Raw genomic sequence first — 16,783 nt, forward strand, 5'->3', positions numbered from 1 at the left:
CGAAAGCTCCAGTTAATTCTTCTAAATTTCTTTACCAGGATGACAAGACACTTTTATCTTACACCCCAAAAAAGGATAAAAAAGTTCTTGTACTCTCATCAATGCATTTTTCAGGCGAAATAAATGAAATTTCAAAGGTGCCAGAAATGATTGAATTCTACAATCTGACCAAGGGTGGAGTTGATGTCTTAGACAAACTGTGCCATGATAAGACCACAAAGAGATCGACCAATAGATGGCCTATGAGATATTTTTTTGGCATCCTGGACATAAGCGCAGTGAATGCATTCATTATATGGAAGTGGAATGGTAATGAACCTTCTTATTCAAACACTGCAAGGACAAAATTCATAAAAACCTTAGCATTCACTCTCACCGAACCAATGATGAAGCAAAGGGCGCAAAATCAACACCTTCCAAAGGAGTTACGTTCAACAATATGCAATGTGTTGGGCTTGGATGCTGAAGTCAAGGAGATCCCAACACTTCCATCTACGACTTCTCAAAAACGAAAGAGGTGTGGCTTTTGCAATGCCAATAAGGACAGAAAAGGCAACTTTTTTTGCTGCAAATGTAATTTGTGCTTATGTGGTGAACATAAAGTAGTGGTGTGCAGTTCGTGTTTAAACAATTAATAATGTACATTTTATACTTTCTATTTATACTTTTTATAATTCTATTTGGTCTTATATTACTTAAAAATATATGATTTGTTCTTTTCTGATATTGTGTGTGTTTAATTTAACCCTAAATATTTCATAAAACATTTTAAAGTATCCTGGGTCAGATCCGACCCAGCCTTACCTTTTCTGCGTCTGACATTCACCTTACTTCCGGAGGGTTTATATAAGTTTTATGAGTATAAAACAAATTTTATCACTTTCAAAATTAAAACAGATAATCTATAATTACTTGGTGTCTGGTGGTGGCCGAAGACTCCAGCTCAGGAAAATTTATCGTTTCCTTCCTGTTTCATCCCGTTTCTTATAAGACCTGTAAGTGAAAATGCATCATTAATAATTTATATTAGTATAATATAAATTAATAGTATATTTTTTTGGAGAGTTTTATTGATAGATTTTACGATCTGCCACACCGTTGTGGGCAATAGGTAATAGTGATAATTGATCACATTCTACTAAAATAAAATAAAATAAGAATGAAAAATAAATGAAAAAAAAAAAGTACAGAAGAATAAATAAAATCTCTCTTAAAATAAATACAAACAGAAGGATAAAGAAAATGACCATAATCAAATTATGTGCATGAAAAAATAAATAAATAAAATAAAAGAATGATAAAAATAAAAGAATCTCTAGTCACATTTACACTCTTATATACAATATTTACACAATCGACCTGAGGATCCCTGAGCCCCACTCTATCCCCCACGTGTGAGCGGTAGAGCAGAGCTCATAAGATCCCAGTGCATCCCTCTCGCCGAATCACTGGTAAATAGTATATTAAATATTATATTTGTACTAATATATTAATAATATCTATGATTCTGTACTAATTCATAATGTTGAAGAGTTTTTTTTTTAGAATATCATTAACTACTAGTCCGATTTAAAAATTATAAAAGACATATTCGTCGAATTATTGAAATTATTTTTTGTTTAATTATTATGTATTGGTTTAAGACTTAAGCCGTCAAGTCACGACCTAGATACACTAATCAGTGACTATCAGTAAACCGAATTCGACCAGTTTATGGATTATTTTATAATAAAAAGGTCAATGAAAATAATTAAATACTGCTTTTTTGTTTTCTTATCAAGGAAAAAAAATGTAACATCTCTCCCGTTATCAAGGACAACTACAAATTATTATAAAAAAGGATGAATCTTGTTAATCTTTACATTCATTTTCAAATTATATTATTCATAATTTTACTTTTGCATTTGTTTATTATAACAATCTCTACTTGAATTAGGAAAATCACATTTTTTTTTACATTTTAATTAATTTACCTTTATAACCTTTTTGCAGTTTCATTTAATTACCTTTATTAACTTTTTTCATTTTAATTTAATTATCTCAATTTCTCACATCCTACGTTTAAGGAATTTGTCCTGACTTCTAGAACTTATCATTACTTTAGTCCTGAAATTAATATTGTATACTATTATATACTGATTATTGTTAAATTTCCATTTTGATGTCAACACCACGTTGATCAATTCATTTTATGTCTGATTTAAAATTTATCATAAATTTAATGTTTTTTTTTTCTGATTTTCCTATTTTACGTTATATTTAAAATGTCTACTACATGGAAAACAAAATTGTGATTATTTTGTATATGGTTTACTTCTAGTGCCGTGGCTTAAATATGTTGGGGATTTTAACGTTAGTTATACGTTACTTAATTCTATTAGTTGGGTTTTCTAAAGTCACCTACATAATATTATTGTTTTGTGCATTCTTTGCAATTAATTTTTTAGACTACGGGTGGATCATGGCTACCAAAGTGTGAGAGCTCTACGGCAGTGATTGCGTGAGAATGCTTTCAAAGAATGGGCCAATTGCAGGTGGCAGGGTATTGGTGTTCACCATTTCAAAGAGACCCCAAAAGTGAATATATATGTACGTGAGAAACCAATACTCATACGGGGTCAGTATGGGCGAACGCCCTGAAACTTAACATCAACTACGCACCCCTGCGTGGAGTCCCAGGAGCCAATGGACAGCAAGGAAAAGTTGGGCCCCTCTGTCGCAATTGCGGGACTCTGAGACACCAGCTCTAGTGCTGGGAAAATGCCCCAACAACTCCCTCCTGATAACACGCCGGCACCACAGGGTCAAAGAAGAATCGATGAAGTTCCTTGAAAGAAAAGTCTTTACCTGCTTCGAGGAGTGGAAAGGGAAAAAAGAGGAAATATATGAAAAATGCATCCCTTTCCTTCAGGAAAAATTCCGCGAGACCTTCTGAGAGAGAGAGTTCACCATGAGAGGCCCTGTTTGGATCTCACGGAACAATACCAGATAGAACAATGAGCTTCTTAGAAGGCCTAGGTGTTAGCATCGGGGATATTGCGATCTCGGAGGAAAATATTATTTTGGACTCCCTGAGGATCATACACCACCATCTGCATGGGAATTAGCTCTAGATTATTCATTGTTTTATTTATTCATTTAAGTGGGTGGACCTGTCGATTCGTGTGTTTTAATTTATTTATTCATTAAATTATTTTATTATTATTATTTTTATTTATTTATTTATTTTTTTACTTATGTATCCAATCAAGTATTTCTTTTAACCAGCTTTTTATTATATTTTCCTTTAAAATTTATGTATTAGTTTTGTTTTGGTAAAATGTATTTCTTTGTTTGTTTTATTGTAAACTGATCTACTGCTGTGACTAGTATTTCTCTGGTTTGATCTCACATCGCTGTCTAATAGTGAATTTGTTTAGCGGGTCACTGTGGAGGATCTGAGAGGGGGAATTCGTGAGAGTGAATTTGTCGATCAAAAGAAATAAAAGTTGTGAAATGGAAGGGACAAGAAAGGGGAAGAAGGAGGGAATGAATTAAAATATTTGTATTTAGTGTGTAGACTGGAATTAATTTTAAAAGAAAATTGAGGTGAAAAAAAATGTTTCCTTTCTATTTTATTATATAATGTGAAAATATGTAATTTATATATGTCCGATTAGTATACTGTGTAATGTAGCAACCCGATGTATTTGAGCAGCATGGATGAATAAAGTATTTCTCTCTCTTATATATTTTTTGCTACTGGTATCGAATTTATCTTTCATGTTTGTATTGTGATTTTCCAGTTCACTTTTATGCAATCCAAATTTTACATCTTCATGATCAATTGATAAATTGCGACTTTTCGATTAAATGATGAAGATTAATCAATATTTTTTTTTTAGTTTATTAGAGATTAAATTGATGCAACCTCAATTACTACTATTGGAGCAAAATACAAATACATCGCCGTGACAAATAATAACCTGCTACAAGTTGTTAGTCGAATTTTATTTAAAAATTAATTAGCTAATAATCAACGAGGAATTGGGTTTGGATTTATTTTATGATTTATAGTAAATAAGTAATAATTTCTTAAAATAGAAGGATATCAATTAACAAACTAACTAAATCTTTGTCGGACTGAATTCAGAGGAATTTTACTTTTTCCTGATCAAAGATTTTCTTTTTTGATTGGCGAAATGCTATTGCGCACAGCAAGCGACTAATGTCTGTGATATACTAAAATTTGTTTTTACTAGGTAATATATACTCATTTTTGATTAATGATAATTTAATGTGTGCAATTAAATTGTTAAATTTTTAGGTTACTCTGACAAGGTGATATTTTGAAAGTACAAAACGATGGTAACAAATTTGAAGTTTATGTTAGTAAAAAATCTTACATAAAGTACACATCGTTCAAGATTTATATATGTATTTTTTTTATTTCATGTTTAGTTTTGTTTATTTCAATAACTCCCTTGGTTACTTCCATAAGCCGAAGTGATAATCCAATTGTTACAGAACTATTTAACCTGGGCATTATAACGGCCATTAGTAGTTGCAGAGTAAACGTTAAGCGCCCGTGTGGGACATTTCGTTAATGAGCGCTTTAGGGGCACATTACCATATTATAGTCATACCGCTTCCGTTGACCCCTCAGCTATGTCCCTCTCGTATAATTTATATGATACGTAAAGTGATATTTACTATATCAAATCGTCGGTAATTTTAATCAAACATCTAATCCAACAGTGCAATAACATTTACTGATACATCATTGTCTAGAATATATCATTCTCTCGCAGATGTATTGAGAACATGATACACTTGTTAACTCAGCCGTTCCTACATTTAAATAATCTCTAGCTCTCTAAATGATTTAATCATTATCAAGTAACACAATTTGAAAATAATTGGTAATTAATCGTTTAGCATTTTTACAAATTTCGTTAGCTTATGATTCGTTAATTATTGATTTTAAAGCTCATTATAAATAACTAATCAATTTTTCAGTATATATCAACAGAGATGTGATAACAAAAATATTTTCGAGAGAAATGGGGCGATATAAGTCTGAAATATTCAATTTTATTAAAATATTTTAATTACCCCAAATCTATATATATCATGACATATTCTAGTTGCCCAAACTATTTTAAATTTAAATTTTTCACTTTCTTGCTTCAAATGTTAACACTTCAGAACAATAATTTTTTTTTCTATTTAAACATTTTTTGAACGATATTAGTGATGTTTTGTTTGTACACTACAAATTGTAGTAACTATTGAGTAAAATGTTGATTCCCTAACTTAGTAATTCCCTTAACTTTTGAACTTACACATTATTTTACTCCGACTCGTAGCCACACCATAATGACGTCTCTTCTCATTGACAAATTTTGGTTGGCCTGACTTTTCTCTGACCTCTGTCGATTTTATAGAATTGTATAAATTTAATAATAAAGGAGATTACCCAAAAAAATTATAAAATTTACAAGTTTCCTCTTCTACCATATATTTTGTTAAAACCTTTATAAAAAAAAAACTTTATAAGTTTTGGTAGTTATATTCATATCTGGAATCTCATTACTTTTTATTAATTTGATGATACTACCTACCAGATTATTAAAAATTAGTGTTAAATTTTAATACTTAATTTTAATTAGTTGATTTTTTTAAATTTATATAACCCAGATTAATATCGGAAAATGTAACTTATAATGTACTAATTGCTCTAAAAAATTCAAATGGTTATCATAGATAAGTTGAATAATCGAATTTATCAGCATTAGAATAAAAAAAAAATGTTTATAATAAAAACGTTTCTATTTTCAATCTCTTCATTTTTTATCACAATTAAAATGTTGACGCATTTATCTGTGGATAGGTTAATAATTAAAGTTGGGAAGTGAAAATTTTAGAATGTTTCTATAATTTAAAAAAATTTAAAATAAGGGAAAAGGTGGTATCATCAATTTATTTATAGCCGGTGTGAAGGGTTTATCTCATTTTCTAGTTGGAGGATATCGCAGGATTAAATCAAATAAAAAAACAAAAACTTCCTTTACGCCTTTGGTTTACGTTTATTACATCCAACAACACCCCTCGTGTTACTTTTTTAGTTTCTAAAACAATATTATGGTAGTGTTTTATTAGAGAAGATACATTTTTTTTCGGCCTATTATAAATGTTCCTTATTAATAATAATAAACTTAAAGTCTTAAATATAACAAATTGAGACGTTCCATTAATATCGATATAACATAGTATATTGACAAAAAAAGTAACTGAATATATGAAAACTTCTACAATGTTAAATTGTTTGTTAATTACAATATTATAACTTCAATCAGTAGTCATTTACCACAACTTAATTTCAACAATATTGTCTTATGAAAACAAATTTCTTGAAGATTCTAATTTATGAAATCAGCCTTTAAAAAAAAAATAAAAAGCTAATGATGCCATAAACTGCAATTCATGAAAAATTCCAGTAACCATGTTTTACAACCGAACGCCTCAAATCTTAGTGTTCTGATATTACATGATATACAGATTATTGTTCTTATATTACAAATGTATATTAATTTGGCCTGAGAAACTTACCTCCTTTTGTTATTCATAATTTCTTGAACTTTTGAAGATAAAAATCATTTAATTTATTAAGAAATAATCACAATAATTAGTGACTAGAGACTATATTATTTTATCATTATGTTATTTTACTTATTTATTCTTCATGCAGATAGTTTGATTACGTTCATATTGTATATTCTTCTGTTTGTTTTTATTTTAAGAGAGTTTGTTTTTTTTTATTCATTTATTTAATTTATTTTATTTTATTTTAATATGTACGAGATTAGTGATTCATCACTATTGCCTATTGGCCACAACTGTGTGGCGGATTTTAATATCTATCAATAAATAAAAAGTATTATTATTAAAAAAAAAGAAATAATCATAATAATATTTCAATAGTAGAATATTAATTTCATTTTTTCCCCAAAAGTTATATTGAATTTGGGGAATCTAGTTAGCCTGCATACGAATATTAATGCATGGATTAAATAATTTTTCGCACAAAGAAAACTTTTTTTAATTAACTATTTATGATATTTGGTCATAAACAAGCAAATATGCTGCTGTCGAATGTTTAATTTTGTTATACGTTTTTATATAATTGACACCCGTTACTAAAAAACAACACAATTAATTTGTATCATCAAATATTCGCATAATTGATCTTACAGTGAAAAAAATAAATTAAAAAAATTGACATTACCTTACTTGATTTTAAATCTTGCCATACCGTATTAATCGGTCCGCGGTTGAATGAAGAGGCGATTTCCAAGACAGGGCATTTAGGAAAGATCCTTGTTGAAGCCAGCAAACACCGACAGGAAACCATTGATCAATGACAAAAACAAGGTCAGTGTGGATAGATGGTGTCACGCAAGTTGCTGAATGTCAGCAACCAGAACGCCGCTTCAGCTTTCAGCCATCGATTGCTACAACAAACCTGCTCGAGCTTTATTGGCCAGACCTAAATCCACAGGGATAGTCAGGTCATAATAAACGAGGTATCTTTCTTGTATTATGTTGAAACATCCAATAATAAACTAATCAAATTTAAGAATCTTGAAAAGATGACAAAAATCTATTTCCTCGCTAAAATAATTAATTTATCCTATTCTCTATGAAAATCTATAGTTTATATATCTAAATTTACGGTGATGATAAAACCCTTTATCAAATACTTTCTTTTCAGTTTTCAAGTTATTCTTCTTTAATATATTTTAATGTAACATACTACATATTTACCTATTGAATTATTTTGTACAGTTGTAAATTATATTAAATAAATAATTTTTAAAAAAATATATACATATATTTTAAGTAATCATTCTCCTTATTGCTGACATCTAGAGCCCAAATAAGATGATTTCAATCTCCAATGAAATTTGACCGTCTTGAAAACTTTTCTTCATTATATATTGTTTTTGAAGTAATGTGTACTGTTAGTGTACTATGCTTGAAATTGACAGTTATTAGCCATGTTTATTACTTCCATATTTAAAAAAATTCATGCTATATAATAACGTTAAGCTTATAAATTTCTTTTTTTTTTAATTATTTATTTAATGTAATTTACAACTGTACAAAATAATACGATAGGTAAATATGTAGTATGTTTCATTTACACTTGAAAGTCTTGGGAAGGAACCACCCATTGGTGGTACTTCAAACATTAATTTAAATTAGAAGGTCCCGTGGCCATCTTCTTTTCAGAAACCTCGGAGGATTATCAGGGATTGTTAAGGATGAAAGATTAAGAAGCTTATAAATTTAGTGCGAAAATTGATGATACCTAAGTCGGGTAACTTTGATTCTTTTTGCAAGTTGCATTACTTTTACATAAATTTATTTGGAATACACAATGATAGAAAAATGTGATCGTAAAAATTATAAACTGGAGAAATTTCTATTTGGATTTTTCATTTTTTTTTAAGTCCCAATAAACTACAAACGAGTTCAAACTACGACTATTATTAGTAGTTTTGTTACATGAGCATACAATTTTAAATATTTTTACAAGCAACAAAAATAAGTCATGTTTAGAGATAAGTTGGATATCACAGGAACTACTTGACGTACGAAGCATTTATTAACTCCAAAATGAACACAGTTAAACACAAATAAATTAGTTACTTTACGATGATCCTCTTCATAAAAACATAAATTTTAATCATATTTGCGAAAATATTATCACAAAATAATAAGTTTTCGTGGTTTGAAAAAAAAAAATGTTTCATCAAAAACGTTTCCTTGCGAACCATAAAATGAAGGGTTGCTCATTTTAACTAAAATTTGAGAAAACGTACTATAAAAAAGGCCGCTGATTTTAAGTTTAAAAAAATGAACACACTTTAGATGACCTACCGAATTCAAAAATTTGGATTTTCAGATATTGAAATAGTTTGTACACATTGCATCTAAATATATAGTGTACAATGAAATGTACATACAATTAATTCAATTAAATATTTGAAACTTTTGGGATCTTGTTTACTTAAATTATTTGTACATAAAATATCATCTACTACCCCATACGTTTTATCCGTATTTTACTTAAAATAACATTCTTTATTTGAATAAATCAACTTCGTAATCTACTGAGTATAAATATTAATGGGATATAAATATTTTTAACGCCGAGAAAAATCTCTTTGTGGATATAAATTGCACGCATTAGGGAATTCTATAATTCATCATAGCGCCCTTTATAAACCGGACTGAATTTTTAAGAAGTTATTAAAGCAGAACTCTTGGATAGAAATCCTTAACAGCAACTAAGGAGGGCGCCCTTTAAAATTTAAGAGATGTTTTCCTAAATATCGAGGTGAGAGAGAGAGAGAGAGACCATCAGCTCAAGTAACAATAACGGTGTTATGTAACTAACTATAGTTACTATTACTATGGAAGTAACTAGAATAGTAATTTAATAGTTAATAAATTTTGTGATGATGGTGGCTATGAACTATAATCATTTTTTAATTTAAATCAGAACTATAAAATCAGGTCGGTTCCAGAATCAATATTAACATTTTTATATTCTTCCTTATGAAATAATTTACATTTCCAAAAAAAATATTTTTGTAATGTTTTATTGAGAATTATAAAATTATTGAATAAAACCAATTATTATTAAAAATAAGTTAAGGAACCATAAATCCTACCAAAAGAAAGGGAAGTTCATGGAGAAGTCATGAATCTCGATTTCAATTCATAAATTCTTACTGAAATTATAATAAAATATCTTAAATACAGTGAAAATTGAATGGTTCCAACAATTTGTGTCGTTCGTAGCCGAGCTAGTTAATCGGCGCCAATGATGAGAGTTTCGCGACTGCAGCGGCGCCGGATCGAATCCAGGCTCGCTTGTACTTCTGTGGCTGTTCCACCAAATGATAACTTCACCCCAACCATGATTAGAATAGTGTGTAGACAACCCCTCCCCTCTCCAAAGGCCAGAAATGATCAGCAAACATGTCATAATTCCTAACTTCTACTGTCGGTAGTTCAAGACAGGAGAATCCTTTTTTTTTCTTTTAAAAATTGGATCAACTCATCAAAATACCCGATCACGATCTTTCAGAACGTAACAGGCACTGTTTTTTAAAGCCCAAAGATTAACCATTACAATTCAGTCTATTGATAACTTACATTGAATTCTCAGGAACCAGTTAGCCACTAATACAAAGATATTTGGGTTCCTTTGAAAAATCCGCAGTCCACGTAAAACATCTATTCACGTAAAGCCTACATATAAAATCTGAAATAGTACTATTATACAAAGTTATAAACAGCTTAATCTAAACTGTAAATCTAAAAAGACATTTTCCCTAGGAGTAAGGTAATTACTTTTTTTTTATGTGAAACTGTTACTCAAATATAGTTATTATATAGTATTTTGCTTTAAAAATTAAAATTTGTTGAATAGACTTTCTTGATAACATTATATTTTTATTACGAAGAAACATGTTTCCCTAATATCTCTTATGCTACAAGTATATTAGGGGGGAGAAGGATAGATATCTAATGCAAGAGTTCTAGCACGAGTAAGCTAGTATGTTAATATTTACAAATATAAATAATGTTTACTTATGATTTAGTAACTAAGCATTTCTTTGTGCACTTTTTTAGATTAGAATATTTATGTTAAACAATTAGGAAAACATATCTTGTTATATAATAATAATAATATTCTTTATTGATTCTGGGATTGATCCCTTCAGAATAATATACAGGTGTCAAAATTAGGCTTTAGTGCATCCGAGCAAAATACAAAATAAAAATGAAATTATAAAACTTCATAAAATATAATAACATAATGAATTTCCAAAGATAAAAATGAAGAACAATAATTAACAGAATATATAAAATATGAGTAGATCAAATGAAATAAAACCACATGTTATATAATAAAACATAAGATGACAAACACTTCTGATAATAAATAAAAGAAAACAAAAATGATAAAAAATCAAATACAATTAAACTAAAAATAATAAATGGAAAGGTACAATTTCTACTAATATAAATATTTACAAGTATAAACGAAAATCTGAAACATTAAGTACAGAAAATATATAATCCTTATTTGAACTTTCAATGGATATTCTTCCTGGATTGGATTGACAGGTGGTCGAAGAAACAGGATTTGAAGATTGGAAGGGTATTAGAGCTACGAATAAAGGAGGGAATAGAATTCCGTAGGGAAGAGGAACGGATGAGGAAAGATCTAACAAAGGCTGAGGTTCGCTGGGCAGTTACATATAAGTCATATGTATAATATATATGCTCATTGATATAAATCTAATGTTGATTGAGTCAAATTCTTTAGTGAAAAAAGAACATTATTTTAATTTATATTTTTTTTACTTCTGATTCCAATTTTAGTTCAATATATTAATTTCTTCGAAGAACATTTATGGAAGATGAAACGGAGCGGTCCCCTCACCCCAGGGGCCGCACGCGCAGGAGGCCCTTAGGGTCCTATTCTTATGCCACTGATAATGGATGGCTCTTACATTTCTTTTTCAGTTTCTCTCTTGCAGTTATCAAGCGCGAGGGTCTGTATTTTCTTCTGTCACTGTTTATACCATTCCGGATAAAATATTATAATTTATGGCTCCTATTTCGGAAGAATGAGATTATTTGCACAATACTGATCAAAATTACATTGAGAAAATGGTCATTATGAGACTTTTCCTTTCACAAAAACCTGTAATGTAATCGATCTTTTTCTAGACATTACTTTCGCTGAAACTGATTTAATTTCGTTATCGAAATAATAAGGTAAGGAATGACACAAGGAAGTCATTTCACAAAAATAATATCTGGAGCGATTTTCATACACCAGTCCCTACAGACAAAAAATATAAAGCCTGATACTATTTGGGATCTTCGGATATAAAACAAAGGAAAGATTTTCTATATCAACTTTAAGAATCATTATATAGTGCTCTTGAATTTATAAATGCCTTTGTTTTAATAATATAGATGTATAATAATATATATAAATAAATGGTTTAAATATTTATCCAACAAAGAGTAATAAACACACTTAACACCAGACATTTATAGCTTTTAGGGATAGGGAGTTTTTTGTTACTGATATGTACCCACTTGCTTTTTTTTAAAGACAAAACAAGATGATTTATTTGTTCATAATAGCCCAATCTTGAACGTGATAATTCCTCAACAATGAAAGTAGCCATCGGAAGTTCGATAGTTGACCGTGTATAATATATAAAATGAAGATAGCCTGGATGCGATAAAAAACAAAACAAAACATCAACTCAAATTCTTCTCTCAATTCTTAAGAGTAGTGAAACAGAGTTGATGAAGAACACTCAAGGGAACAAACCATGTATAGAATCCTATAGATAGTAGTACGGTACATAGTGTGTCATAGAGTCTATATTTTCTCTCTTCATACAAATAATTTATATCTTATTGCCACTTCGCATTCTGTTACTGTAGTGCCATAAGAGACGTTCAATTTATTTTAAAAGATTTAAAATCATAATCGATTCATGAAGTGGTCAGATAGCTATAATCCACGATTATAATAAAATAAGACCTGAATGAACCCTAAAAGATCTGGTTTCTTCGCGTGACTACAGCGATGCTACTTATATATTTATAAAATGCCAAAGAAAAAACACAATATATCGCCGAAATAAATCGTACAAAGACAAATTAATTAAAATATATGGAATGAGTAATGCTAAAATTAATGAAAATAGCATTGATTTGGAAAAAATGATTAAACGGAAAAATGTGGCGCTCTGATTTATAGGTGACAGGCATAGATTTTTTTTTCAATTTTCTTCTCGAATACCTTAGTTTACTCACTAACCAATCCAAATATTATTCTATTATGCTTTAATGTGAATATTGAAGATGAAAAAAGAATTCCGTATGGAATGATCAAAGACGATCTTGAGGTAGTGAGTGATAGATTTTCTAGAAATATTGAATTCTTCAAAACAGAAATAAAAAATATAATTCTAACCTTTGAATATAAGCGGATGCTTTGAAATAAAAAATAATTATAATTATACCATTATAAGATCATTATTTTAAGAATGGAAATATTTAATTCTATGCTTATTGAATCAAATGGCCTATCGTCTAATCCCCCGAAAGAGGAGACGGATGTTGAAAGTTGACCTCAGTCACCCTAAGCCATTCCAATCTAGAACTAAAGGTGTCCTAATTGGAAGGGAGAGAGCGCAATGGTTGGGTTAGCAGCGAGTACATCATTATGTAAGTAAGGCGGATTCTTCAAGGTCTATGGGACTTGAAACCAGATCATCGTCTTTTATATCCAATTTACCGTCTTTGAAGTATAATTTGAATGAGCTGGTTCCAGAACCACGTAGCTTTTCATAACTTTGATTTTAATTGTTAGTTGAGGCGTCAGCTTGTGTCTTTACAAAAAAAAAATTATATTCATCAGCAACTTCTAATTTAGAGACGAGACCCTTACCAAGTTGGTATTGATCATAAAAAATGAATTGAAAGTATATTCCATAAAAAATGAAAGTAGATATATATTTTAAAAGCGAAGAGTATATAATTCATATTCTTTTGAACATATATTTTTAATTTATCAAATAGAACCTGACAGCAAGGGCTTTGTATAATTAAATGGTTTCTTATTGATAGCATTTTAAAAACTGATCTCTAATACTTATTCTTATCTACTGGAAAATATTAAACGCAAGATTTACGATAGTCAAGGAGTAATTAACGCTCTAAAATTAGTGAATGTGTACTTTATTATGAAAGAATTGATGTTATTTTCGGCCCAATCATCGACAACATATAGAACATTAAGGTCATTACAAATGATTTAATTTGTAATGATGTAAAGATTGATTGAGCTATGATGAAGAAGTTCAGGTAATAAGGGCCCTTTTAATTATTATTAAAATGATTAATATTTATTATTATTGTGGACTGCCAAGTCATCAGAAAAGTAAAATACGTGTTATTAGAGTGCCTCATTCTTATAATATAAACAAGTTTGGAACAGATCCTCCAAGACAAAGAAAAACGAAGATAAAAAATCAATTGTTTTTTTTATTTTTAACCCTAGCAGGATTGTCCTACTTTTTTTGTCCCATAAGAGGTGTCCCGTGAGAATTTAGGAGCCGACGAATCCGAATTTCGTAAAAGTGCTAAGACCTTCTTTCTTTGACTCTGATTTAATCAATTGATGATTTAAAATAAGAAACGCAGGAGATGTCCAGGTGAGCAAAATTCTCAAATGAGAAAAACATGATGTCACGTTAGGAGTGTACCAGAGAGAGAAAAGCTCATTCTTACCATTGCGAGGAGGTCAGAGCAAGACTAAATTGGGTATAAGTGAGGAGGTAACAGGGGAGTAACATTAATAACATCAAAAGGTTAACGGGAGGTAGAGTATAAAGTATAAAACAAAACATATGAAATACTAAGAAAATATAGACGTGTATTTCCCATCATGAGTAAAATGCTCAAGGCTACACCTCTCCCGCGTTAAACTTCCAAATATTACAGCAAAGTGTGGTGGTTGCTATTTGAGCCACCAATGGTCCTTAGGAGTAGATGTGGCACAAATAAATAAATAAATAATTATTATTAGTATCAATGTATCAACGAAACCAAGTTCAGAATAGTCAAAACAGCCCTTATTCAGACTGTTTGGAACTAGAACTGTTTTGACCGTTGATAAGAGTTCTCAACTTGGTAGTACAATCACACTGTCAAGATTATTGGTACCAAAATATTTGGAAAACCAAAGCTTTACTGTACCTACTTATGACAGTCTAAAGTGATCGTTGGAACAGTCCTATTAACGTCATGTAAATAATCCTTTTTGTAATTAATCATAAGCATAATTCATTTATCTATTCAATGTTATAATTATAGGAATTGACGAGCAGTTCCTTTTCTTTTAAATCTTGTATGTGAATTCTAAATTAGTCGTTTGCCCAGACGTCCTTTTAGTAACAGATCTGTTCGGAAGTGTTAAGTAAAATATTAAAAATGGTATAAAAAAATTATATAATTTTAATTAAAAAAAAAATTATATAAATAAAATGTGGTTAAAAAAAAATACATGACAAATATTTAAAAAAAAGTTAATCACTAAAGCCTATCGGACTGTGGTTCAGCAAATATTTTAAGACCAACGGTTGTGCAGACTGATGATTTGGCCAGAATTACGCTTAGCAGTCTCAGGCTATCCTCAATTAAGTTTTAAGAAGTTAGTAACTAGTTTTAAGAGGTAAGTTGAGCCGCAGGAAGTTCTCCAATCCACAGAGTCAATCCAGGGCTGTAATAACAAAATACATATTATCTACCAGAGTGACCTGGAACTCAAGTCAGGCCTGGAGTCAAAAAGACAGCACTTGCTAGGAAATCATAATATGAATAATCTTGCTTATGGGACAAATTATTTACAAGATTATGTAAACAAAAAAGAATGTGATAATCCATTTGTAAAGTAATAAATAAATAACACTATCATGTTTAAAGTGGTTTTGTAAATTTATTTTTTAAAATTTTATAACTGCTCTATGGAAACTGTTATGTGTTTATATTAAATATTTGTTTTAATTTATCCAATCCCTTATTGCCATTAATATATTAAAATATGAACGCTAAATAAAGAACAATGAGTTAATATAAAGCTCTCTTGATCATTAATGTATTCTAATTTTAATCCTCTTATATTCCAATTGATTTTACAGTTAAAGACAAGAGCCTCGATAGAGCCACTTCTTGAACCTTTAAAATTTTACATCCCCTCGCTTCGGTCATTAGTATTCATGTTCCCTAACCCTTTATATTTCCCTGATTTTCATTTTATTTCTTCTTCTGTTAAAGGTTCTCAATTCTACGAATAAAACAGAAAAAAAAAGATGATATCTCTTCCAAAAAGACAAGTTTTCCCTAAGGTTAAAAAATACACCTGTGGATCATTTAAAGATTATATAGCTTTAAAGATTACTTTGTGGTCTAATACCCATCAATTTACCGTCCTATCCTAGAAATGACTCAGTTTAAGTATTATTAACCATTTTTAGAGCCGTTCGAAAAAGAGCGTATATGCTAAGATAATCAGCCAAATTTCACGAATTTACTAGGCCTTTGAAAAAAAAAAGCTCTCAAAAACCTTACAAAAAACAATATTTACAAAATTCAAAAAGCAGCATATTAAGGATAAAATAGAGAATAGAACAATGCAACAAATTATTCTATATTAATAAAAAAATATGTAAATAACAAAGGTATAAATGATCATAAAGGGAATAAAAACGTTTCTCTTACAAAACGTATATGCACATACGAAAAGTTATCTTTGTATGATAACTTTATCTATAACATTTATTAAAAAGTACATACTTTCCATTTCCAATGCATTATATATGTTATTACAAAATAAATTAATATTACACAGCAAAAATTAAAAAAAAACTTCAAGGTACATGGCAAGCACCGGACGGATTATATCTTCCGAAACCACGTTTTTTAAAGTTGTTTTTAGAAACCTATTTTTTTTAATTCTCTTGTTATGAAACTAGACCATTTATAACGTATTATAAATTTATTATGAGATAGAGTTCCCGAGAGAACTATTTCAGCGCTGGCATTTCTCACCAGGGAAGCAAAATGCAATGTTTCAGCCTCCGGCACTAAAAGGGATAAACATTATAAAAGCCTATTTTTTTTCTTCTGT

The 16,783-nt window shown here is 29.6% G+C and overlaps 1 protein-coding gene and 1 long non-coding RNA gene across 2 annotated transcripts in view; one reads left to right on the forward strand and one right to left on the reverse strand.

Annotated features, from left to right (window-relative positions):
* LOC106682926 (piggyBac transposable element-derived protein 4) overlaps positions 1-821 on the forward strand; it is a gene marked incomplete in the record, with an annotated part of 2,169 nt that extends 1,348 nt beyond the window's left edge. Inside the window, 1 exon segment of the mRNA XM_024364316.2 lies at positions 1-821. Coding sequence (XP_024220084.1) covers positions 1-635 — 635 coding nt within the window.
* An 84-nt stretch (positions 822-905) lies between these two features.
* The window catches only part of LOC136796610 (uncharacterized), a 289,620-nt gene continuing 273,742 nt past the window's right edge, over positions 906-16,783 (reverse strand). Inside the window, exon 3 of the long non-coding RNA XR_010844354.1 lies at positions 906-993. This is a non-coding gene — a long non-coding RNA (uncharacterized lncRNA). The remainder of the gene's footprint in view (positions 994-16,783) is intronic.

The sequence above is a fragment of the Halyomorpha halys genome, unplaced genomic scaffold (assembly GCF_000696795.3).
Source record: "Halyomorpha halys isolate HHAL.00 unplaced genomic scaffold, Hhal_1.1 Scaffold452.1, whole genome shotgun sequence".
Classification (NCBI taxonomy): Eukaryota; Metazoa; Arthropoda; class Insecta; order Hemiptera; family Pentatomidae; genus Halyomorpha; species Halyomorpha halys.